Consider the following 24173-nt stretch of genomic DNA (forward strand, 5'->3'; position numbering starts at 1 on the left):
TGGCCACAGCCACAAACCTGTTCCTGAAGCAGCCTTAGCCATGGCCAGGCAGAGATAGTGGCCAGGTGATCACAAACCTCAGGCCTACCCTGACAAATGTTTCTTCTGCATGCCACTGTGCAGAGACCTGCCAAGTCATGCTAACACCCTTATCTGGGAAAATGTCCCTTCCTTGCTGAGTGTAGGACCTTGGGAGAATTCTCAGCCTGAGAGCTTCTAAATCAACTGCAAAAAATGCAATATTATCTGAGGATATGCAATATAGTTCTGAGGATAGCTTCAAAATACAAGTACTACAAATAAAATTGGAGGGCTGGTATAAGATTTCTTTGATTTTTCAGAAGGTGTTTGGCTTTCTCATGCTGTCCTTTTTTCACATAGTTCCTACTCCTCTCTTTGCATCTCTGGTGCAATTGTGCATATGTGCGCAAGGTACATTTTTTTTTTTAAATCTTCCAGTGGAAGTTGTCTCAGCAGTATTTTGTTTAATTTGCACAGCAAAGTGTGTGTTTTTCTTGTATGAAACAATCAAGAGGTGCAATGCCCCATGCTGATCTCTGGTTTATGCTATTTTAGTTATATTGAATAGTAGCTTTATTTTGATGTAATTTCATTTGGTTCTCTGAAAATATGCATACTGTGCTGCTAACCTTTCTGATGATCTTTTCCTAAGGAGGCTTAGCCAGTACAGAATTCTGATCTGTGCACTCAAGGTGGTAGAGAAACAGAAACATACACTCCCTACAATAAACTCTTTTTCCTGCTTACTGCAATTCAGCCTAACCACCTGCAGAATGCACACCTGTTTTTTATATTGCTTTCATGCCTGGCTCAGAGAGAGAGGTACACTCAGGTCCTTTCCAGGTGTATTTGCAATTGTGGATGTCAGTAAATTACCCTGAACCATATGGCATCAGCAAAGACTTTTTTACTCACCTCTAAAGAGCTTGAAGTCTTTTTGCCTGATTTTATTGATATTGATCTGGAGCTCAAAAAGGAAAAGTGTTAATGTGTCTTGAGAAATTCATACTGCAAGTCAGTGTGCACCATTTGTGTGTTGTTATTTCACTGATCTGAGGCACAGTTTTTAAAATCTCTTGATGGAACATCTGCCTCTCCCTGAAGTGATTGTTGTGCCTGAGCACCACTTACTTTGGAAGCAAGTACAGTTCCATTAAAATAATCAGGGAGGTACTGATTTATAGTACCTAGGGATCTGTCTGTTCTTTACATAAATAAATGCAAAAATCTGTGTTCTCTGCCCTTGTTTGTCAGTTTTCCAGCAAGGACAGATGGAAATTGTCTGGAAGGGGCGTTTTAACTATATGAACAATTTCTTTATAGGAAGAAAGCTGGAGAAATCCCATATCTTCTGCATTCTTTTCCCCAGCTATTCTCTTGCCACACGAATTTGTACTTGTAATGGATATCTCAGGTAAAGGACTTCAGTCTTTACCCAAGTACAGAAGATTTGTAGTAAAATATCTGTTCATATGCACATATACATATGAAGAGAGAGAGTCCTTATTCATGTGTCTCCTGACAGAGGGTCAGCAGAGACAATAGTAGTTTTTCATAAATAACAATGAATTAATTACCCTAGGGAAAGAAAGTTTGGTGATGCCTGGTTGTTCTATTATTTCTTTACATATTTATGTGTATTATTTCTAGTGTATTATGCAACCTTCAGGTGTTTTGGCTGACAGCTTTGTCCTCACTTACTCCAGTGTGACTCCATCAGCTTCCCTGGTACTGAACCAATTGTCCTGGGGTGACTTTATGGCTTTACACCTGAGTATACCACTAAACAAATATTAGTTTCCATGCTTTGTTACACAGATGTGATGCAGAGCAGAAACAAACTGATCCTCAGGCCAAACATGTGGTATGGATTGCAATTACAAAGATCAGTAATGAGGGCAACACCCTTCACTTACTCCAGTGGTTTCTGGTAAATCCTCCTTTTTCCTCCTCTGTAAAAAATAAAAATAAAAATACTATGAAACACTTCACTCCTCTTCATTCCTAAGCCACAGATGTTTAATAGAACTGGTAAAAATTTACACTATCAATCACTTTTTTTTGAGAGAGGAAGGAGTGTTTTGGTTCTTGCCAGACACAAATGTGTCTCAAGCTCTGCTGCTGCCATGTGCTGCCCCAGTGACTCTGCCAGCACATTCATTAAGAGCTGCTGCCTGAAAAAGTGAAGTCTTGGTACATGCATGAGGTTTTGGACTTTTTTACTCTCTTTGGCTAGGTTTTAAAGCTAACCACAGTTTCCTGTGCAGCCTGACCTCCGTGTTTCCAGCATACCCCAGTGTCATTTCCGTGTGACTCAGATCTGAGCTGGTGTTTGCAGCCTGGCTTTCCCCTCGGGCCTGACCCACAGTGCCAGCATGCACCTGGGAGTGAGGTCCCTGCTCCTGGTGTTGCAGCCACATGTAGGTCTTCACTGGTACACAGCAAGAGGTTGTCAGAAGCCTGACAACAATAGTGCAGGAATGTGCTATTTGAGGCTCTGGGACCTGTTGTTCCAAAATGTCACAGAGATAAATAATTCAGCAAGGTTCGTATCGGGGTTCGGTGTTGTATGAAAACAAGACTGTTGAGGAGTAAATAATAAAAAAATTATTTGGAAAGGTTGCAAAGTACCAAGTTTTGAAGATTTAAACCAGTCATCATGAACTGGCAGGATCTCTCTATGGGGAACTATTTATCCTGACCAAAGTTTCCTGCAAATGCTCCCAAACTACCACTGTTAGGATCAGCCTATAGGGTCCACTTAAGCTGACCACTGGCCTGATTGATTTTTAGGTGCCAAGCTACAGAAAGTTATATTATGTCAGAGGTTAATCCATGACACATAATAGTGACTACAACTGATGTGACAGACATGATGTACAATTGCAGCAGAGAAAGCAAAACTATTTTCATGAAAAATAGAACGTGACAACCAAGAAATGACTCAGTCTTTGCAGCATTTCAGAGAAAATATCTTTGACATCCTGCCTGCACCCATTTCACTCATAAATACTGTGAATAGTTTAAGACACCTTATCTTATCTCACAATCTCAGGTCAAAAGGAAATCACTCATTAAATGAAAAAATTATGAAGACAATTTGAGCACTTTTGAAAGGTGCTGTGCTGACATGCCTGTGCTTTGGTATCCAGAAAGGAAGCACAAAGTAGATGGATACATTTCCCTGCACTGGCATGGTGCTGTTCCTTGCTCTGGTCCCAAAGAACTGTCCCACCTGAGGGTGAGAGTTTTGGCTGAGGAGACCAGACAGTACCCACAGCAGCCCAGGATGTGACAGATCATCCTGTCCCCAGACTGAACCTGCACGGGCTCCCATCACCTGGGCAGCTGCCAGGTAACAGCCCCCTCTGTTTGGGCTGGACCAGCCTCATGACCTGGGGAACTGTCTGTATCCCACTGTAGGGCCTTGAAACAAAACTCTCTCCCTGCTCAGCTACCACAGGCACTCCCCCAGTTCCTGCTCAGCCGCCCTGCGCGCTGCCCAGGGGCTCTCAGTGCACCCTGACACCCAGCTGATCTGCACAGCTCTTGGCCTCTGCATTTGATGGTCAGCAGCATTCAGCATTCTGTCTCATCCTGGTGACCTGCCCTCTGCCAGGCTGTAGCTCCAGGGTGGAGCTGGAGCCCTATGAGGATGTTTCCTCAGCAGGGAGCCACAGAGGCTGCCAGCTCCTGGAACCCGAGAACTTGGCAGTGCTGGCCATCCCCCACGCATGGCTGAGGCACCTGCAGCCCCACCAAACAAGGCCTGGTGAAAACACCCTAACCTGTCCTTAGCAGCAGGGTGGGTCTAGATAAATGCCAAAGAACTGAAGTGCAGCTGCAGCTCAAGTACAGAAAATAGATTCTGCTTATTGTTACAGCTCTCAGTGACATCAAAGCATCGGCTCTTCACTCCAGCCCTCATCTGTGCTTTTGTGCTGTTCTCATCTTATCTATAAAGGTGTTAAACAGATTTTCCCCGTCTTACTTTGTGGTTTTGACACTTGTAAAACAAGCGTGGTTTTTCCTGGAGTTGTGATCTCCAAACACAGCTCAAGGAAGATAATGATGCTTAGTTTGGAGATCTGGGTCTACCTGACTCAGCCACATTAATTGGTGTTGTGTAGCCTGTTGTAGCTTGTATGTAGCAAGCTACCTTTTTAATGTGAAAGAATCTGTCCTCTTTTAAGCTTGAGGTGGGAGTTTTAACAGCCATTTAAGTCTGCTCTTAAGGAATGAGTGATCTCTCACTTCAGTGGTGAAAAAACTCTTCACAACTTCACTCTAATTTACTCATTCACATCAATTTTAAAGATTATGTGGACTGTCATATTACAATGAAACAGCACTTACTGCTTGATTAAAAAAAAAAAAAGCTAAGCAAGAACAGAAACAGAAAAATATTTTTTCTGTCTTTTTGCCTTTAGTAATATCTCTTTCCAGAATATACTTGTAACTCTTGCTATTGCACTGTCTGCTTACCAGCTCAGTAGACAGAGTACAGGGGTCTGCTGAGTTAGGTAAGTGTACAGTTATTTTTAACCCAGTTAAACATTACATGTTCATATGGCATGTTGTGCAACAGATATACACTGGTGTCATGACATTCTGTCCAGACACTTGTTCTAAATTTAGCTCTAAATTTAACCTGAGATGTAGGGCAAATAATTAAATGTCAGCCTTGTGAATCAAACCTGTTGCTTTGTGATTTGAACTTAAAGGAGGCATAAACCTCTGCTCTTCTCTGGTTGCATGCTCAGTCAGTGCAGGACAAAGAAGCTTTCTCCATGGCAATATAAAGGACAGTTCATTTGAACAGGGCTTCAGGGATTGTATTTATTATACAAATTTGACAGCACACAAAACCAGCCCTGGGTAAATAGAGAGCCTGCTGCAATGTCCTTTAGCATGGCCTATTCTGGAGCCTCTGCTGCTCTTGTCTGCACGCAACCACCCATGTCCCAGACCTGGCCACCTCATCAGGGGAGTGGGCCAGCACAGCAGGATCAAAGTGGAGGACAACCTCTCCCCTTGCTTTCAATCTCTGAGCTCCACAGCAGCTGAGTCCCTTTCTGTTGAGTTGGTCAGCAGCAATCTCCAGCATCCACCCCAAGCCAGGCTGGAGCCCACCTTTCTAGAGCCCAACTCCTGCACTTTTCCCCTGGGGCTGTGCACAGGAGAGTCGTGCTCTGCCTTGCTGCTCTGCTAGTACCTGTCTCAGCTTCCCTCCAAGCATACAGGGACCTGCAACTCCTTGGATGTCATTGTAGTAAAAGTTATGGACATTACTGCAAGCTGCTGACTTTAGGCAGGGATATTTTTTGGTTTTTTGAGGTCTGTTTATTTGTGGCAAGAGTTAAGCAAAGACAGATCCATATGCAGAAAGCCTCTCATGTTGCAGGAAGGGAAGGAGAGCAATGCAATAGGTCTTATTGCATACAGCAGACACAGTAGTTAAAAACAAATCAGTCTGAAAGGAATTCGAGAGTAACACAGAAAAGCTTCAAGAGAGACTTTGCTCATAAACTATCCTAAGAGACTAAACAGAGGTAAACAGCCGTTGCATATATCCAAGGATTTCTTTTAAAAACCTATGAAAAAGTTATTTTCCATAAAAATTGGTTTTCATCTTTCCATCAGTTTGGAGACACTGTTTTTCCCAGGACCTTTGCTATTCACAGCAGCTTGTGTCTCAGGTTGCCATTCCCATCCTCCTGCTCCCCTGCAGGAGCCTCAGAGCCCTGGGATTGCAGCAATATCTCTGAATTTTGTGGATTTTGTAAAGGTCAAGGTAAAGGCAAGTTTTTCATTAGAATTCTTACTAACATACATTATAACATAAGATAAATGATATTTGCACAGCAAAGAGAACTAAATGATAATGTTTGTGATTTCACTCTTCCTCCAAGGAACATGCATTTGTTTATACAGTCTTTGGGTTGTGTTCACTTCATATTAGATTTTCATGTTCCCTCTGACTGGTTCTTCTTTCAGGTTGAGTCAGTGGATGTGACCTTATGGTGACATTTGCAGAGCGGCATTGACTGTAGTAGCTGTACTCTCTTACAAAGCTCGCTGGCAGGGCTGAGTCATTGGATACCTGAAAGTGGTCTTAGGACCTGGATACTGGCTGCTCTCCTTTGTGCTCATGTCACATTTCTAGAGGAGTGAGGACTTCATTTTGATTAGGTTTGAAAGGGAAAAAATTTCTGTGAGAAGGAGCTACTGTGCAGAGGTAGAAGTCATGCACTGAGGCAAAGTCTACCCTAATTCAGGGTGTGTGTCAGCAACTACTGAAGTTGAATAAATTCCTCCTGAAAGGAGAAATATAATCTTGGTAGAGTGATCTCAAAACAGCTACATCTTTCCATCAAAAAAGTATTTAGGCAGCAAAGTCAGTAAGGAAAAATGTATATCATATTCATTACCCCTGGGCATGCGTGACATCCTGCACCTTTTCCCATACAAGTTCCTCTGGCTCCTTGCCTCTCACAGGGTATTGTAGCCAAAGCAATCATTAGTTCTTGCAAAGGAAATTGAAACCATCTTTTCATGTGGGAGTTTCTGTATTCTCATTATTTGAATGTGGGTTGTGTAGCAGGAGGCACAGGAGAGGTGCTCGTGGTTCTGGTGTTGGCAAAGATTAAATCTTTGGGACTGTCTGATGGAAGCACAGCATGGCAACACTGAATGCAAAGCTCTGCTCACTGGATATGATGGTACTCTAGCTCTATTCTCTCAGGGAAATGTGCCACTCAAAATACCTTGCTGTCTTTCTGCAGGAAAACTTCAGACCAGATCTAAGTAACAAGCCAGCAGTTAGAGGTAATTGGTGCACAAAGACATACACTGTCCTGAGGCAAGGTATTATGAGGATTTTCTGTGCAAGAACTGTTACTATCAGAACTAGTAGTCAGTATTTTCTTCCTTTCAGAAGAGCCACACACGTGCCAAGTGTTTGGATGCAGCAGAGTTAGCCACCATTGGTAGATACAGGCTATGGACAGCAGCTTGTGCTGATGCCCATTCTCACCTGCCCCTCACCACGTGAAGGCACATCTGTGGCAGCTCTGCACACACAGGGAGTCAATAACAAGCTCTCTGGTCTCCTGGGATGCACAAACGAACTTTGTTTTTTCCTCCAGCCTCAGCTGCCAGATTCAGCTGTGTAGCTTAGTAGAGCTGAAGGGCTTAGTAGTGATGACAGGATAATTAATTCAGCTAATGGAAGTAGAGACAAAGGAAAGAAATTTTAAATGTGCTTTTCTAACCTGGCTTCTTCTGGCTATTTTGAGGAAATATGAAGGAGAAAACAATCTTGCTGGTTATTTTTTCATCTGTTTTCACATGGTCATCCTTCTTTTGTCCTCCCAGATTCAAATCTCTTCTGTGCCTTGCTTGTGAGACCCTAGCTGACTCCCTCCCATCAGCATGAGTTGGCCATTTCCATCACTTCTATTTAAAGGAAGTGAATAGATCTAATATGCAGTGTCTAAGAATGAAATCTGTCCCAGAAAATAGTGGAAATTTACATATTTATTTTTGCAGGTGACAGTTGTAATGTATTAAAATGTCTCAGAGTCAAGCTGAAAATGCAGATCTGTAACTTCTCATGCCCCAGGGGAAATATTAGCCAATCTGATGCAATGCTAATAAATCATGATTGTTATTATTATGCTTTGGATGTGTTGTAATAAAGCCACAATATTGTTTTATTGGGGAAAAAAATCAACTCCCAAATGTATGATTTCATTTCTGTATAGTTATTTCTGTAATTAAAATTCAAACTTATATGAGGTTGTCCTCTGAGGATTTCACAGATACTAATTAAATAAGGTCTTATTCAGCAGTCTGTGTCCATATAAGTAGTCCTGTTGGCTTCCCATCTGCAAGGAATTTTGGACTGTTCTCTGAAGTTAATGCATTTGATTATTTCCACTTCACTAATGTAGAAAATGATACACAGAGGAGTTAAATTATTTACTCAAGACAAAAGGGAGAGCTAATGGTATCTGAAAATAGATCTTCTGAAGCAGAGTCCCGTGCTTTTATTGGAAAATGTTGCATCAGCATTCATAGCAGCTTCAAATACATCAAGGGTGCACAGAGTTTTGCAAGGAAGCCCAGAAACGTGGGAGGGAAGGGAGCTGCAGTGTGCCTGCTGGGAGTGGCATGGGGAGCCACCTGCAATGTCCACCGCCCATGGGACCTCGAGCCCCACTGTCTTTTCATAATCAAACAGGCCATCCTGGAAAACCAGACACCTTTGCCTTTGCAAAGCACGAATCTGAATCACAGCATCAGCAATTTTTCTTGAGTTCAGCGATCAAGGGTGAGAGACTGCCAAACAGCAAGCGGAAGGGTTAAATGTGGGAGATGCTCATGGTTTTAAGCCAAGGCTAGTTACAATCTTGAAACAGTATCAAGGGAAAAAGCATTGGGTGTTGTTTAAAAGTCACAGAGGGTTGGCTGACATCTTGTCAAGGGTGTAAGAGTTTCTCACACTCTTGGTGATGACATTCAGGGCTCCTTTTGTCTGTCACTGTAACTGCTGAATGACTAACTTTGGACAGAACAGTTCCAGCACTAGTTATGAGGGGCAGATTGTTTTTCAGACAGCAGGGAAGGAAGATGTGCCATGTACTCACCGTGATACCATGCTGGAGCAAGATGGATTCAGGAGCAAGCATGGAGAGGGAATGATGCTGGTCCTGAAAGACTCTAAAAACAAAGCAGATGAGGTGAAAGGAATCATATATTAGTGGATGGTATAGTCTTGCTACATTTTTTCCCTTCAAGATTGCTCTTGCTAAGCCGTAGATGGGGGTGTTCATGCATTGACAGGGTTCCTTCAGTGAACCTGAGCCTCCACAAGGTACTGAGAAAGGATTCCAGACCCACTTCCATCTAGTCTTTATTCTCAGTGTGTGCAATGTTTTGGCATGGGAATGAGTGAAAGAGGAGCTGAAGGAAAATGGATAGGCATAACTTTGATATCCTATTATGGTTTCCCTTCATTCATTGTATTCACTGGACAAACACATGGAAACCTTCCCAAAGTGAGCGGTATTATTCCCATGATCCAGACTATCCAAGGGACAGTTCTCCTGTATGTGCCTGACTCTTTTATTCTAACTCATCCCTGGAACAGTGCTATCCCCTCCTTGGCCAGCTTGCCTTCTTCAGGATGTGGGGAAGATGGGTAACACTTCACATTTATGGCCTTGAGGACTCAGAGAGTCTGATGTTCACAATTAGGTGATATGAGAGCAGTCCTATTCCACTAGTAAGCTCTTACAAATACTACTTGGAACAGGTTCACAAGTGCTGTTGTCATCTTTTGGAATCCTGAAGTCTCCAACTTGCAGCCTTAAAAACATATGAACAACTCCAAGACATCAGTAAATGCCCAGTAATATTTGGTTGTTTTTTTAAAAAGCATCAGCTAAAACAAAAGTAAATGGAGGTCACTTCTCCCCAAGAAAATAAAACTCTCCAGGACAGCATATTTTACTTGAAAATTATATGGCAATTTTTTTTTTTCTTCTTTAGGTTCCAGAAACATATCCATATATGGTCTACTTGTCAGGGACAATAAATAATGATGTAATAGAAAGGTCAGCTTTGTGTCATTTAGCTCCAGGATGTTGATGAAGTGAAGTTCTTCAGATAATGCAACAAAGAACTTCAGGATTGGTACAAGTTTCTGCTGTGCATCTTCAAACAGGAAATCTGAGATTGGGAACAACTTATATTTTGGCTTGTATTCGCTGATCATGGGGTGATCCAGAAATAAACTCCGGGCTTCAAAGTGAGTGTGTTTCAAAGCTGTCCTGCACTTGATCGAAACATCCAGGCAAAGCAGGGAGACAAATACCAGCGAGGATTTTCTGAATTAAGACTTAACCAAGGAGATAACCCATTTCAACACAGTTATAACCCTTTTATTTCAGAACAAAAAGGTAATGCAAATATGCATGTTTTGAACTTATTTAGTACTTTCAATCTCTCAGTTCATTATGTCTATGCAAATATTTATTCCTACAGCAGTTTGTAACCTAACACCTAAACAGTCTCGGGAGCTTTGTGATTTGCTTTTGTTTGTTTTGGGCTTTGGTATTTTTTTCAAATATGCCATAAAACACTGTCTGTTAAACAGAACAGTAGCTCTGTCATTTCCTTATTTTTCTTTTACTCGCAGGTGGTGCCTGTAGCTTTGTCCCTAGAATATTTTGCTCAGAAATCAATGCTGTAGCTAAAGCATACTAAGGTAGAATGTAGCATGCAAGGCACAGTGTGAAAGAGAAAAATTTCATCAGCAAATAATTGCTTTAATTTTAAAATTTCTAGTTGGCTTGACATGAAGCTAATATTGCACTAATTTCTGTGTGGATTAATATGTTCTGAGGAGAAATAAAAACTTGCAGGTAGGTGTGTGATTTCCAGTAAAGAATTTGCACAGAATCATGATTTGGTGGCATCAGGGCATATGCCATGCTGATAGGTGACCTGTTTTGACAGCTGCGGCTGAACACGGGGATTTGTTTGCTCAGAGGATTCCTTCGGGAAGCCTGGCTTTGCTCCTTCAGCACTGGGCTAGAACTTGAGTGGTTTGCATAAACTGTCACCACAAAGAATCCTTGCCTGTTGCCGCAGCAGGGCAGCGTGAGGTGTCATCCTTCTGATGTCTCAGCTCCGGCAGAGCTGATGGGCACTGAAATCTTTCTGGTTTAAAAAAAAAATCATTTGCTTCCTTGTAACAGCTATCCAATATAATACCCTTGGAAAACTGCAAAGGTTTATCAGAAAACTGATCTGAAATGCAGCAAAAATGCGAGCACTTTAAGTGCTGCAAGTCGGTCTGGTTTCCATTGCCCACGGAGGATCTGCTCTGAAAGGTGCCACAGTAAGAACTGAAGGAAGGCTCCGTTTGCTGGCAAGACATCCAGCCTCTTTGCCTTCCCCATGTGGGCTCCTGCTGCTTTCAGAAGTAAAGACAAACACGTGGAAGGCAAACACGGATCTGCAGAAGCAGGAGCTCAACCATTTCTCGCAAAAGGCAAAATGATGAAGCTGCTCCTCTTCTCTCTCTTTTGCAGCCTCCAAAGGCTTGGTTATGTTTTCACAAATGTGGTTTATTGCACCCTGAGCCATAAATAACAAGGTTCTGTATTCAGTTACAAGCTGACTGGAATAAACTCAGCGCAAAGGCAGGCAAAGCCTGGCTCTGTTCCCTTAATGACCTTGTCACTTATCTGCCATGCTTCTCTGACAGAAATAAGTAATTCTGCTAATTCTGCTGCCTGAGATCTGTTGGGGGGGGGCATGCAGCCTCGCTAAGCTTTTCTTTAAAGAAGTGCTATCAACGGGGACCAGTTGTTTCAAATGCTAATGGTATTGAATTGCACGGTTCTGCATGTTCAAAGCCAGCCGTAATCCTTGTTTATTTATGTTGCATCAGGGATCAGAGACCCATTCTCCTAAGCACTGTGTTGACAGAGCTTGTAGTCCGAACATAATAGCAACCTAATTGTGTTTGTCTCTGGCTTTTGCCATCATGTAGGTGATTACCAGTAGTCCCCCTTGTGAGCAGTACCTTTGGTTTCAGAGATCTACCAGGCACAGCTGCTCATCAACACAGGTTAGAAGGTCGCAGCATGGTCCTTGCACAAGTATTTTATTTTCAACCTTACCTTCTGGTCACTGGATGCATCTAAGGTGCCTCTGTATGGCACAGGCCTGATTACACATCTGAATTAACAAACTTTCACTGAAATCAGGATGATCAGGCAAAATTATTATCAGCATCAGACTCTATGTGGAAATGGTGGTAAGTTTAGATTCAAGAAGATCTTGTCAGACTGACTTATTAAATGGCAGCACAGACAGCAGAATTCCAAGACATGTCTCTGCCAAGAGAGATCACTGGTGAAGCCATCAGACCTGAAAGGAAAGCACTCTCTAAGAAATAATATGGGCCCTATACCCAGAGCTTTAAAATCTACAGGTTCTGCTGTCCCAGTAGATGCTGTGTGCTACCTGCATGTGAAGATGGCCTCTTGGGCTGCCAGAGAAATGCAGAGCACAGCCAAATGTTAAAACATTCCCCCAAAACCTGAAGTTAGGATGAAAAATAGACACAGCATTTAACTTTTAAATCTAATTCCAATACTTTAAACCTACAGTAAGCTGGCTTAGAGCAAGGAAATAGATTCAAGCTGCACTTGGAGAGACCACTTTGGCCAGATCTTACTAATCCAGACTTGTTCAAACATTTCTAGCAACAAAAATTGATTTTTTTTTCACACCTTAATTACAGAAGGTGGAAAATATTTAGCTTATAGCACATTAGCCTAGTGAGCTTTTATAAGTCTGTGGTTGGCAGTTCACTGATGGCCTCAGATGGGGTAAACTTAGCCCTGCTGTGTCAGCTGAGCCAGGCCACTGCCAGGTGATGCAGCTGAGTTTGGCCTCAAGGAAAGAAGGGTAAACTGAATTAGGCTGTGGTGCATTAGCCTCAAGCCAAGGGCATGTGCTCAGCCTGTTATTGCAGCTCAGCTGTCCCACTGCAGCTTCTTACAGACATAACTCACACCGGTTCCCCTGTCCTGTTGTCCTGCAGCTTCAAACAAAAGCATCCTCAGGTGGAAGGGGAGGGTGGTGGCTCTGCTCTGCTCTGCAGGGAGCTGTAGGGAAGAAGGCATGTGCCCAGCCTCCTGCCAAACTCAGTCGCTGCACACTTGTCTGAGCAAGTGGAGACAGCAGGGACAGCTTCAAGCCCAACTAGAACACTCTCTGCAGGGGCTGAGGGCAGCCAAGGCTGTCCCTGGCTCCCAGTAAGGACCCAAAAGCTCCTGCAGCTCAGGATGTGACCCCCACACCTTCATCATGATTGTGCAGTGCGATGGGCAGAACTGAAACCTTTCTCTATTTTGAGCCCTATGAAGTTTCTCCCTGCAGGATGAGTCAGTGATGGGAGCTGCAGCCAACACTGTTGTTTCTGCACTCTATGGAACTCTTGTCAAAATATTTAGATTAGCGAGGCTCACCAACATGCAGGAGAGGTTCTCCCTTTTCTCTGTGAGTGGGTTGGACCCAGTTAACCCCTACAAAGGATAAGAGGATGAAATAGGAGTGATCCCCACAAATCTAAAATCTTCCCTTTTGCTCCCTTTGCCTTAAGAATGTGTGGAACAAAAGGAGGGGGGGAAGAAGGTCCAGAAGTGGCCTTTACACCTAGATCCATTTGGGAGGTGGTGAAGCAGCTATCACTTAGCTCCTCTGTGCCAGGGTGGGGAGCTGTCTTGGCAGAGGTGTCCTGTACACTACCTAAAGCCCAGGCTCCCACAGAAGGCACTGCAACACCAGCTCAGATCAGCAGCGATGGATCCACTGCCATCAGAATGATGGCAATGGGACTGGGAGGATACAGAGGAGGGATCTGTGTCCCAGCCTGCACTGGAGCAGGTTGCCCTCAGAGGGGAGCAGTTTCATCTCCATTCTTGCCTTCTCCAAGGATTCATTGTGCATCACCTCCATTAGGAGCTTAAGATCAGATCCTGCCCTCCCTGCTGACGGCTTTGTTTAGGTTTCTGAGTCACCACTGGGGCCAGGTCCCTACATTCAGGCATTGCAGAGCTGGATGCTGCAGACGACTGCTGGATGTTCCTGCCAGCTCCAGCCGGTGGTTCCACACATCTGCAGCTCACCAGGCACCACGTGAATTCCTAGGCTAGACTGTGGGAGTACTGCCCAGCGTGCCAGGGGCTGAGCAAGCCCAACAGCAGCAGAGCATCTGGACAAACAAAGCTGTGTCACAGTTCCTAGCCAGCTGCTGGCTGGAGAGCAGCCAAAGGCAGGTACAGGAGCAGCGGGGGCACAGGGAGGCTGCCAGCAGGGTGATGCCTGGGCTTGAATCTTTGGGACAGCAAGGGTCATAGCAGAGCTGAGGCACCAACTGCAAAAAGGAAGCAACAGCAGTCATGAGAGATCTGGCTGAAAATAAAGGGGGGAAAAAAAAGAGAGAAATTTAAAAACCCACCAAAACTGGGTTGCATTATTTACAGCAATTGAAGGTTTTATTTTGGCATTTTTCATGGCTGTAAAATACATCCTTTGTTGTTGAAAGTCAAAATGTCAATCTGAAATCTGCTGGGCTTCCCTTTAACCTGGAGTGTTCCCACTTTTTCTGGAGCGGGTTTAGGGCCTGAAGTGGCTGTTGATGTGGGAAATATCACCATGTCTGAAGTAAAAAGCCTAAATCAAATATTTTAAGTTACTTGATTGATTCAAGCTCTTGCAATTTCTTCAAACTGTATTTGGGGATCTGTCATTTCCTCTGGGTCAGGACTGTCTCTTGGCTGTGCACACAGCAGCAAGGGAGGCTGCAGCAGGGCACTTTCCTGCTGGTGCGAGGCTTGTGGCCTGCTGGACCCCTCTGGTTTCAGTGTGAGTGCCCAGGAAACCAGGCTGAGCTGGGTGCTTGGTGGAGAGAGCAGCTGTGCAGGGCAAGGGAGCTGACAGCTGCCCTGAGGCTGCTGCTGAGGCAGCTCCTGAGCAGTGGGAAGTGGGGTGCTTCTGCTGTCCCCACGCTCACGGCTCTGCTGCTGGCCCCGAGCAGCAGGAGCTGATCCTGGGCAGAGCAGGGCTGTGAGGAGCTGAAGGCCAGCCCTGCTGTGGCACTGTGGGACAGGGTGGGGACAGGCAGCTTTCCTGGTAGCTCCCCTGCTACACTCAGCCAGCCCCTCACCTCTCTGCCCCTGGGGGACATGTCCCCACAGTCCTCTCCTGCTGGGTCCTGTCCTCTCCTGTCATGTCCCTGTCCTCCTGAGCAGCTCGTTCCCATTGCTCCTCACCCCAGTGCCCCCTGTTATTTTACACAGTTCCTGCTCAGCCCTTATAAAATCAAACCTATTCCGCACTGGCTGTTATTTTCTTATAAGAGGCAAGCTTCTCCACCTCCTCCCATTAAATAAACCCTTGGCTCTTGGACACTGATGGCCAGAGTGCTCTCTGGCATCCAAATGAGATCCTGCTAGAGCATTGCACCGTTCAGGGTATCAGTGCTCCCCTGTCACTGCTTGAAATTCTGCAGTATTTTGAATTGTCTTTGCCTTTTTAGTCCTGCAGTGGTGGTTCACAGTCATTCTGTGATTGCTGAGTGTGCCCAATGTTTCCCACTTCTCTCATTTCCATCTCACTCATGACCTTGAACTTTGTTCTGTGAAAAACCAAAAAATCAGAAGTGAAACAGACATTGTGGCCTTGCTCTCCTCACTGAGTGAAACAAAGTCACTTCAAAGCATAGCTTTGTATGTTGCTTGAAGATCTCCAGATAAGGTGGAAAAAATTACAAAGCCTCTTTGCACTTCATGGTAGAGAATCTGTCCTTACAGAAAAAAACAGTAGAGAAAACCTCTTGCCTCAATTTCCTGCAATTACAGCAAGAAATAAGACCAACAAAAAGAGACATCCATCGGTCTTCTCCTAAATAAAATTCAAAAATGTGTCTCTTTAATCTTAATGGGATTTCCTTTACCTATTTTGCTCTTGAGATGTGGTAACTAGAACAAGCAGATAAAAACTTGCCTTGCTTGCAACAACTCCCCCCTTTTTAAACACCAGTTAAACCAGTTATTTCTGTGTAATTGAAAGGAGTTAGTTCACTAAGTTTACATGCAGATTTTAGCTGATAATGTGAAGAATTCCTGGTGAAGGATTTCTGAAGGGTTTTCTGGTCACCCTAATTAAGAGGCAGACCCAAATGTCAGTAAAAGACAGGTTTTTTTCATTTTCCGGATTTTGATGATCACAATTTCCTTTTTACAGGAAAGCAAGGAGTTATAAAAATGGCTACGACGGCGGCAAATACTCAAAGACAAACGATAGGCTGCGAGGAGTACAGCCTGTACAGCAGCCTGAGTGAAGATGAGCTGATCAAGATGGCCATCCAGCAGAGCCTGGAAGAGGACCCGGCTGGTCAGCCAGTGGCCCAGAGCCCCCAGAAGTCGCTGGTGGCCCGTGCTGGTGACGTGCCCGCCCCAAGCCGTGCCAACCCACACAACCCTCCCTACCGCATCTACCCCTGGCACAGGTAAGGGGTGCCAGCCCCAGCTCTGCCCCAGAGAGCCCTGCCCGGCTCCCTGGCCGTGCACGTGCTCTCTAATTAGCACTCTCTAATTAGCGCTGCCAGGCGGCTCCTCTGCGAGTCTGTCATTAGTGTCAAAGCCGGAGCCTGCTGTAAATCCAATGAGGTCAACAATCTGCGTGCTCGCAGCGAGAGGAGGATTTGCTTGATGTTGTCTGTTTTAAGCAACAAATTAAAATGGGGCACAGCCACAAGCTTTCCTGAACAACAGAAGCCCTCCCAAGGCCAGCTGCTCCTTTCCCCCACTGTATGCCAAGCTTAGGTTCTGTCAGAGAGGGAGCAAAGCATTTGTTATGAGAAAACATAAAAGAGGAGCAAAAAACAGGTATATAAAACAGTGAGAACTGACTACCTGTTACATACTTTCATTTTTAAAGGATGTGATTATTTCAGATCAGTCTGACTTCAACCACTCTTAACCAAGAGCAACTCCAGACACCAAATCGTGGCAGCATCCCCCTCCCCTGCAATGCTGAGCTGTGGCCACAGAGACCCACTGACAGTTTCAAACCCAGACATTGTTCCCCTTTCATTTTATAAAAGGCAGATTTCTCAAGGGGGATGGGAATAGATTCCAAAGTCACCTCCAAAGCGAGAAATAATATCCCTTCAATATTTTAAGTTACTTTAGTTTTCCCTTTTTTAATAAACTGAGAGTTACTGAAGTTCTGTTCCTCCTCCCTTTTCGTAACTCCACCACCTCTGATGCCTTGCTCATTACTACCTATGGTTGCTTGGTTTCCAGGGCTGGGAAGCTGGGGACAATTTGATGAGCAGCAAGCATGTGCATAGCTGTGAAATCAGGATGCTGAGTGGCCAGCAGCCCTGCTGCCACCAAAGGCTGTGGTTTCTCAGTGTGGTTACTGTGCACCTCTACAGCCAGCTCCCCTGTAGAGATCTGATGCAGGGCAGAATAAGGGCTTCCCTGGCCATTTGTTCCTGTCCTTGTTGAAGGTCCTTTGATACCTGCTCCTTTGGCAAAAAGCAGCATTACCAGTTCTGTGCATTGTCTGTCCTGTCTCAGCCCAGCAGTGTCCAACCTCTCACTAGAGAGAAAACCTTTGGAGCTTGAAGCACCAAATCTGTAGCATTGCTGAACTCTTCTGCCACCTGGGAGAGCAGAGATGGAAATGGAGCTGACATCCTGCAGCTCTGAGTCCTCCTCTGCCCCCACCTCTGACTTGTCTGCATGGCACTTTGGAGGTGATGAATGTCACCTCACCTCGCTTTGTGCCTGCTTCCTGTGTGGTGGTGGTAGGGTTAACCACACTGTTGTCTTATATGGTCATTTGAATCCCCTGACGCTTCCTCAGAGGGCCAAAAATAAACTCGAGCCGAGTGAGCAGCTGAATCCAGCGCAGAGCAAGCCGTGGCCATCTGCTTTTATTCAAAGCCCTGACCGGCAGGCTCGCTCTGTCTCTGTGGATGTGTGTCTCTGCTTCTGCCTCAGCATGACCTGTTTCTCCTACTCGGAGTATTTCTCCTTATTCCATTCATGTCATCGCCACTCCAGACTGGCCCAGCAGACAGGCCGTGCTCAGCCATCCAGCTCGGGGGCAGCCTGGGGGGTCAGGCGAAGGTACGACAGCAGCCACTGCAGCACATCCCAGGCCGTGTAAGTGTCTCCCTCTCCCTCTCCTGCTTTCCCTGCAGCCAAAACAAGCCTCGCTACCCACTCTCTCCCTGAGACACGTCTGCTGGGTGGTGATGGTGCCTGGTGGGGGGAAATGTGGTGTTCATCTGGAGGAGGTCTCGCTGACACCTGCACCTCGCCCTTGCTGCACTCCTGTTCTTCCTTCCAACCTCCCCGCTGCCCCAGGCCATGCCTGTGCTCTTGCAAGTGACCCTCCTCAAATATCCCTCGTCCTCTTCTCCCTCTTCATCTCTCTCCATCCCCCCAGTGCTCATGTCCTGGGGACTCTGGGTCAGTCAGAAGTTCTGAGGTGAGAAGGACAACAGGGACGGGATGGCTGCACTGTGGTTAATTTACATAGGCTGGCTCACTTATCAACAGGCTAGATGAGGCAGGCAGGTGCTGATAGTAACTGCATTGGTATTAAGTTCAGGGCTCAGCAATGGGGAAAAGTAGGGGGCAAATGTATCACAGTACATAAACAAGGTGAGAAAATCCAGTCCTTCAAATAAGTATTTTATAAATGCTCCCAAGATGCCATAGCTGTTCCAGCCATACCTGTGCTGTCCAGTCACACAGAGGAGGGCTTACTTGTCCAAGGAGGAAACTGTCTTGGATGACTGATCCTCCTGGCCTTGTTTTGCTGTTGGCAGAAGCTGCAAATAAGCTTAGTTGAACACAGTCATGGATGACAAAAGCAGACAGTGGCCCGAGCTCTGTCCCAGTGCCTGTGTGTGTTGGAAATGTGTGGACCACAACAGGTTTATTACAGCTCTCTGCAGTGCAGAATAGATACCTGCCCTTAGCTATCAGATGACAAGGTAATGTGTTACAGGCAGCACTTCCCTGTGTCCTGCAGAAAAGAAACTCCCCACCTTCTCTATCTACCCAATACAAATTTTGTTAAATCCATCTTCCAAGTCCCTCCCTGAATGCAGGGACTGCCCTTCCACAACTCTTCTTCCTTTCACCTCTCACCCAGCTCTACAATCTCCCCCACCTTCCCCTCATCCTGGCTGAATCAGACTCTGTTCCCAGCCCTCGGCTGGCATTGCACTCCCTGACCTTGTGAAAACCTCTTCCTGCTACAACACAAAGCCTGCTTTATCCCTGTCACCTGCCAGCTTCCCTTGGCCACACTGAAATCACATCCTCTCACTAGGTGCTCTGCACTCTTTGCATGCCCTTTTTATGCAGTAGAAGACTTGAGGGCAGGCTGTTCTTCTCCAGCAGGTATCTGCATAGAGTTCAGTCTACAAGAAGGCTGATAAACCAGCCCTCCTCTGCTGCCAGATAGAGCAGAAACATAGCTGGGAAGTCCTAGGAGAGCATGATGGCATGACTGGCATTTTTATTGCCTTAGTCTCAGATCTAGGCAGTGATGATGTTTGGCTTCACCTGGGGAAGTGGTGTTCCTTCATCCTGCCTGCATCTCTCCAGGCTGTCAGGAAAAGGAGCTTCTTGAACCTTTCCATGCTCCACTGAATCTCTTCTTCAACACTTGACCTCACCATACATCTCATCTGCAAAGGGTATTTATTATCTTGCCTACTGGTCTTTGAAATGCAGTAATTCTTTTGAGTTGCCTATAAGGGTTAAGATTTGCTCATATCTTCAGACCTCCTCCATAGTTTTAATGCTTGTATTTTCTATAGCTGCTGAAATCCAGGCAGCAGAATGTGGTGGGTTTTTGCAACAGCCAACTATAAGTCAGGCAGAAAACAAGGATTTCACATGGAGATTCATTAAACCTTCTGTTCTGATCTGGAATTTTCTTGGCTAAAGCATCCACAGCCTGGTCCAGCAAACCCCCTCATCTTACTCAGGAATCATTTAAGGTCAAGGAACCCAACAGAAGTTTGCCTCATTCAACATCTGAGGGCTTAAGCAGATTAGTAACTGATTCTTCACACATTTTTAACCCCAGTACAGATCCAAGGTACCCTCCTGCTTTCCCTGAGGTCTCAGATAATGTGATTTACCTTGCATTTGCTGTGAGCCAGCCCATGCACACACCCTGCCAAGGCCCACCTGGCATGCAGTAATTCATTAAGCACCAGTAATTATATCATGTGCCCAAATCCTGAGGTCACAGCCCTACATGTGTAACTTGAGCTTTTGTACAGAACAACAGATGGTTTCAGCAGCCTTGTGCCAGAGGTGTTGAAAGATGAAGATCCCCCACCTCCGCCTCCTCTCCCAGCCAAAAATGCCAGTAATTGCTGTCAACAAAATGCTCAAACACCTGTATAAAAATCCATTACATGTACACAATTAGGAATCTTAGGTTTAGTCCCCAGGGTGCTGTGAGCAGTATGGAGATCCAACCGTGTCCCTGGGACATCTGGGCAGCAGATATCAGAAGGTCAGTGGATTCCTCCTGGGAGGGCTGTGGCCAGGACAGCAGCTGCCTGTTCTAGCTGTTATCTTCTCAGGCAAAATGCCTGGCCTTCTGTCCCATATCTCTCCTCATTCCAGTGTTGCTATTTTTGTGACCCTACTGTCTTGAAATCACTGCTTCCAGCTATAGAGAAGGAGCAAGTGGCACCAAGTACTATTTCACCTGGGAAATGGTGTCTTTTCCCATTCTCTGGCACAAGTGTTGAGATCACCTGTTCCACTCCTGGCCCAATTTTTCCTCAGAAAACCAGCTTGGTGACTTCTTTCAATGATAATATCAGTGTTTATAGCATAGATTGTGTGCCTTTGGGCAAACTGAAGTTAGTGAACCCTGTGTGAGTTTTAGCCTGTTGGTCTGTCCAGCCCCTACAAGGCAATGGAGTTCAGTGCAGGACCTGTAACTCCCACAAGGTGCACAGGTTGCACCAGTATGCTGTTTTGTGAGGAATCCTGTGCTCACCTGCCTATTTTTTTTCTGTCTCTGATCTCACTCTTTTGTGGTATTTTAGACTTTCCTCTTGTCATATCTGGAGTTTCTGGTTGTTCCCATCACCACTGGCCTGCGTGAGCTCCACCACATGCTGTATTCCTGCCCTGGCAATGCCAATAGACTGAGACATGCACCTCTCTCCCACATCTCTCTCTCTTCAGGACTGCAAGATTTTCTCTGTAGAGCTAGCTCAAACCACAAATGCTCCAGTGCTTTCTGCAACTTCTTGTTTCTGTCTCTGAAACTATAGCCCACATTCATTTTTTGCAAGTCCCCATTAGAACTGCTAAAGTGCTTCCTTCCTTTGTGCTGAATCTTAGCCATTTATTGCCTCACAATAACAAAGCTGTGGGTGCCTTGTCCCAGCACAGCTCAGCTGGAGCCCAAGCAGATGCCAACACTGGAAGGCACAGCCCACCAGCATGCACAGAGCTGCTGCCCACCACGGGCAAGGGTCCTGAGTGCCTTGGCTGCAGGCTACGAGCTCCCCAGCTCCCTACCTCTGCCATGCTAGCTGCAGCCTCAGAAGGGGTGGAAGGAGGGTGGCAGGTCCTGCTCAGGTGCTGCTGACCTGGGGAAAAGTGGCTGTCAGGCAGTGTTGGGACTCCTGCTGTGTGGGGAGACTCACAGGAGTTGTCACTTGCTCTGCAGTAGGATTGGTGTGCCCAGGTCAGCCCTGCTCTGCAAACACTCACAGAGCTCAGAGAAATGGGTTGCTGCCCAGGGTGTGCGGAATGCATGCTTGGCAGAGGGATCTGGGTAGGTGGAATTTTTTCAGTCCTCCCTGGATGGAGAAAAGAGAGCCAAGACCAACACCCCAGTGTTCACATGCTCTAACCAGAGCTCTCCCTGCTTCATAAGTGGACTGGCTAAATTCTGAAAACAGGACTGTGTGAGGAAATAAAAAGTATCTTAAAAATACAAGAGTAAGATTTATTGATAATTTCTGTTAAAGCCACCCACAAATCAAATCTAAAAATTTCTTCAAGGATGAGCAGGGGTAATTCTCTTCAAAGCTGATCTTATTTAAAGATCTCATATGGAAGCACCATGCCACATGGGGCAGTGTGGTGATGCAATTACCACAGTCATGGGCACTCCACAGTGTACAGAGCAATGTCAGAGGCAGTCTTCCTCAACTCCCAACACTTAAAATATAAGTGTTTGTGTCAAGATATTTGTTACACCTACCTAGTTCCCTTGCATTCTGAAGGGAGTGATCAGTACCTCCAGACAGCGATTCTTCTCATCTGCTGACAGTAACAAAATTAGAGAAGACAAATTTTACTTTCCAGGCCCTATGGTGTCTCACTGTATAAACACGTGCTGTATAGGCTGCAGGGGTTCACTCTTTTGGGCAAATAAAAAAAACCCAGTGATGTTGCTGCAGAAAGCTTCTCAGTAATGAAGGAAGCAATAACCAAGTTTTAATCTTGTTTTAAAGAGAAATTGATCCTGTAGTGGCAGCAATCAGGGATGGAGATGAAAAAGCAGTAAGCAACATGATGAAATCAGGAAAAAACCTTTCTGTACCTAATAAGGATGGCTGGATACCCCTCCATGAAGCTGCATACTATGGCCAAGTGGGCTGCCTGAGCCTGTTGCAAAAAGGTCAGTGAAGTTAAAACTAAGTAATTACAAAAGGGACAAGAAGAACATGAATAAACTAAAAGGCCAAATTAGCAGTATTTCAATCCTCGCCTGGGGCTGTGTATGAAGCTTCTTTCCAACCTCCCTGCCTGTATACTAACTTCATCTTCTCTTGGAAAGTAGGTTTGCAGACTGAAGCCTCTAAAAGTTAGGATATTTAGGAGAAAGTGATATGGGATAGATTCTGCCAAGCCCTGCATTTCTGATGCTGAGGCCTTGAAGCTGAGCTCTCTCCTGTTATGAGTTGATTGGCTGCTGCAAGCTGACAGGAATAAGCCCACTTTCCCCTGGTGGGAGATCCAACCCAGCATCTCTTTGCTGGTGCCTGAGGATAATTACTGTGTCTTGTTTTCAAACTTCAGGTGAAGAACAGTTGTTCAACAACTTTCTGCATCACTAGTGGCCAAAGCTGAACATTTTAATTTAAACTGAAGACAGGTTTCAGTACTCAACCTGAGTTATAGTAACATTATAGTATATTCCTAATTTACACTGCTTATGGAAATGAATAAATGATAAAAACTGAAACCCTCAAGGATTTAGAAGGGTGGTGGTGCTGCAGATACGTGTGCACTCCATGCCACCCTGACTCTGGGCTCACCATTCCTCCACAGCGTACCCAGCCACCATCGACCAGCGCACCCTCAATGAGGAGACAGCTCTCTACCTGGCCACCAGCCGGGGCAACCTGGACTGCCTGCTCACCCTGCTGCAGGCTGGGGCTGAGCCTGACATCTCCAACAAGGCCAGAGAAACGCCGCTCTACAAAGGTGAGGAGCTGCTCTTCCAGGGATGCCGAGCTCTGCTGGCACCACCAAGGCAGAACTCCAGGATCTCACGTGATGAGGTGCTGAAAGTCAGTGATGAGCTCTTGTTGTCTACTTCCCTGTGGTAGTCCTCTATCTCCTGTGCCTGACCTGCCGTGCCATGGCCTTTTATCCCATCCTGTCTCTGTAGACAGGAATAGCAGCTGTCCTGCAGGCTGCAGGATGGGGTGCTGAGGGACATTCTCAGTGGGGCCCTAAGCACAGGCTGTCTGCACAATGTCCCACACTTACAGAAAGCTGGCCAGTGAAGGACTATGTATGCTCTGCTGAACAGTAGGGCCTAAATAGCTGTTAGATGTGCAAGAGATGTACAGTGTGGGGAGGATTCCACATACGGTAATTATAGACATGCCAGTGATTCATATACTGTGGGGGTCAGGTCAGGCTGTGCACTATAGGAGAGTCATAAAATTATAAACAGTTCAGCAAGGTAGATAAAGTATTTAACACAGTCATATTATTTGCTGCTGGTTGGAGAGAACACTTTCTTCTTTTATCAGACTAGCAATATACCCATGATATCACAAACACTCAGAGGAGACCTCTCACACCTTCATGTCCAACCTCCTTTGCTCCTGCCATGACAGTTTTTAGCACTCTAAAACAGTAAAAACGTATATTACAGTTTAAAACACAATCTTGCCTACAACTCTGGATGCCTAGCAATTACAGCTGCTTTTAAAATGCCTTTGCTTTAAAATTCTGGTTTTTAGTTGACATGGGAAAGGCTGTTCAGCTGTGCATTAAAGACACAGTAATGGTTGTAGTAGTAGTAGTGCTCATAGTAATAATAATCACAACAACAATGATATGAAAACACCTTTTAGCCAGAGAACTGTTACTAAGAATGGGCTAGCCTTGATGCAGTATCTTCTATACTATCCTCCTCTATACTAACAACAAAAGAAAAGAGTTAAAAAGAATGTCATAACAAAATAGTCATCATATCATATGTAAGCAAATTAAATCATATGTAAGCAAATTAAACTCTGCAGAGCTATC

At 45.3% G+C, this 24173-nt stretch overlaps 1 protein-coding gene across 6 annotated transcripts in view; it reads left to right on the plus strand.

Annotated features, from left to right (window-relative positions):
- ASB2 (ankyrin repeat and SOCS box containing 2) overlaps nucleotides 1–24173 on the plus strand; it is a 46191-nt gene that overhangs the window by 5816 nt on the left and 16202 nt on the right. For 2 of the 6 annotated variants that reach the window (XM_039712895.1, XM_039712894.1), the window contains exons 2-5: nucleotides 15853–16117; nucleotides 17622–17786; nucleotides 22139–22305; nucleotides 22959–23114. In XM_039712895.1, the coding sequence (XP_039568829.1) occupies nucleotides 15873–16117; nucleotides 17622–17786; nucleotides 22139–22305; nucleotides 22959–23114 (733 nt within the window). In that variant the 5' untranslated portion in view covers nucleotides 15853–15872. Of the gene's footprint in view, nucleotides 1–9576; nucleotides 9987–10225; nucleotides 10295–15852; nucleotides 16118–17621; nucleotides 17787–22138; nucleotides 22306–22958; nucleotides 23115–24173 lie in introns of those variants that run through there. The other 4 variants (XM_039712892.1, XM_039712891.1, XM_039712896.1 and 1 more) reach the window with 4 other exon arrangements.

This window comes from Passer montanus, unplaced genomic scaffold (assembly GCF_014805655.1).
Source record: "Passer montanus isolate IOZ18808 unplaced genomic scaffold, ASM1480565v1 scaffold27, whole genome shotgun sequence".
Taxonomy (NCBI): domain Eukaryota; kingdom Metazoa; phylum Chordata; class Aves; order Passeriformes; family Passeridae; genus Passer; species Passer montanus.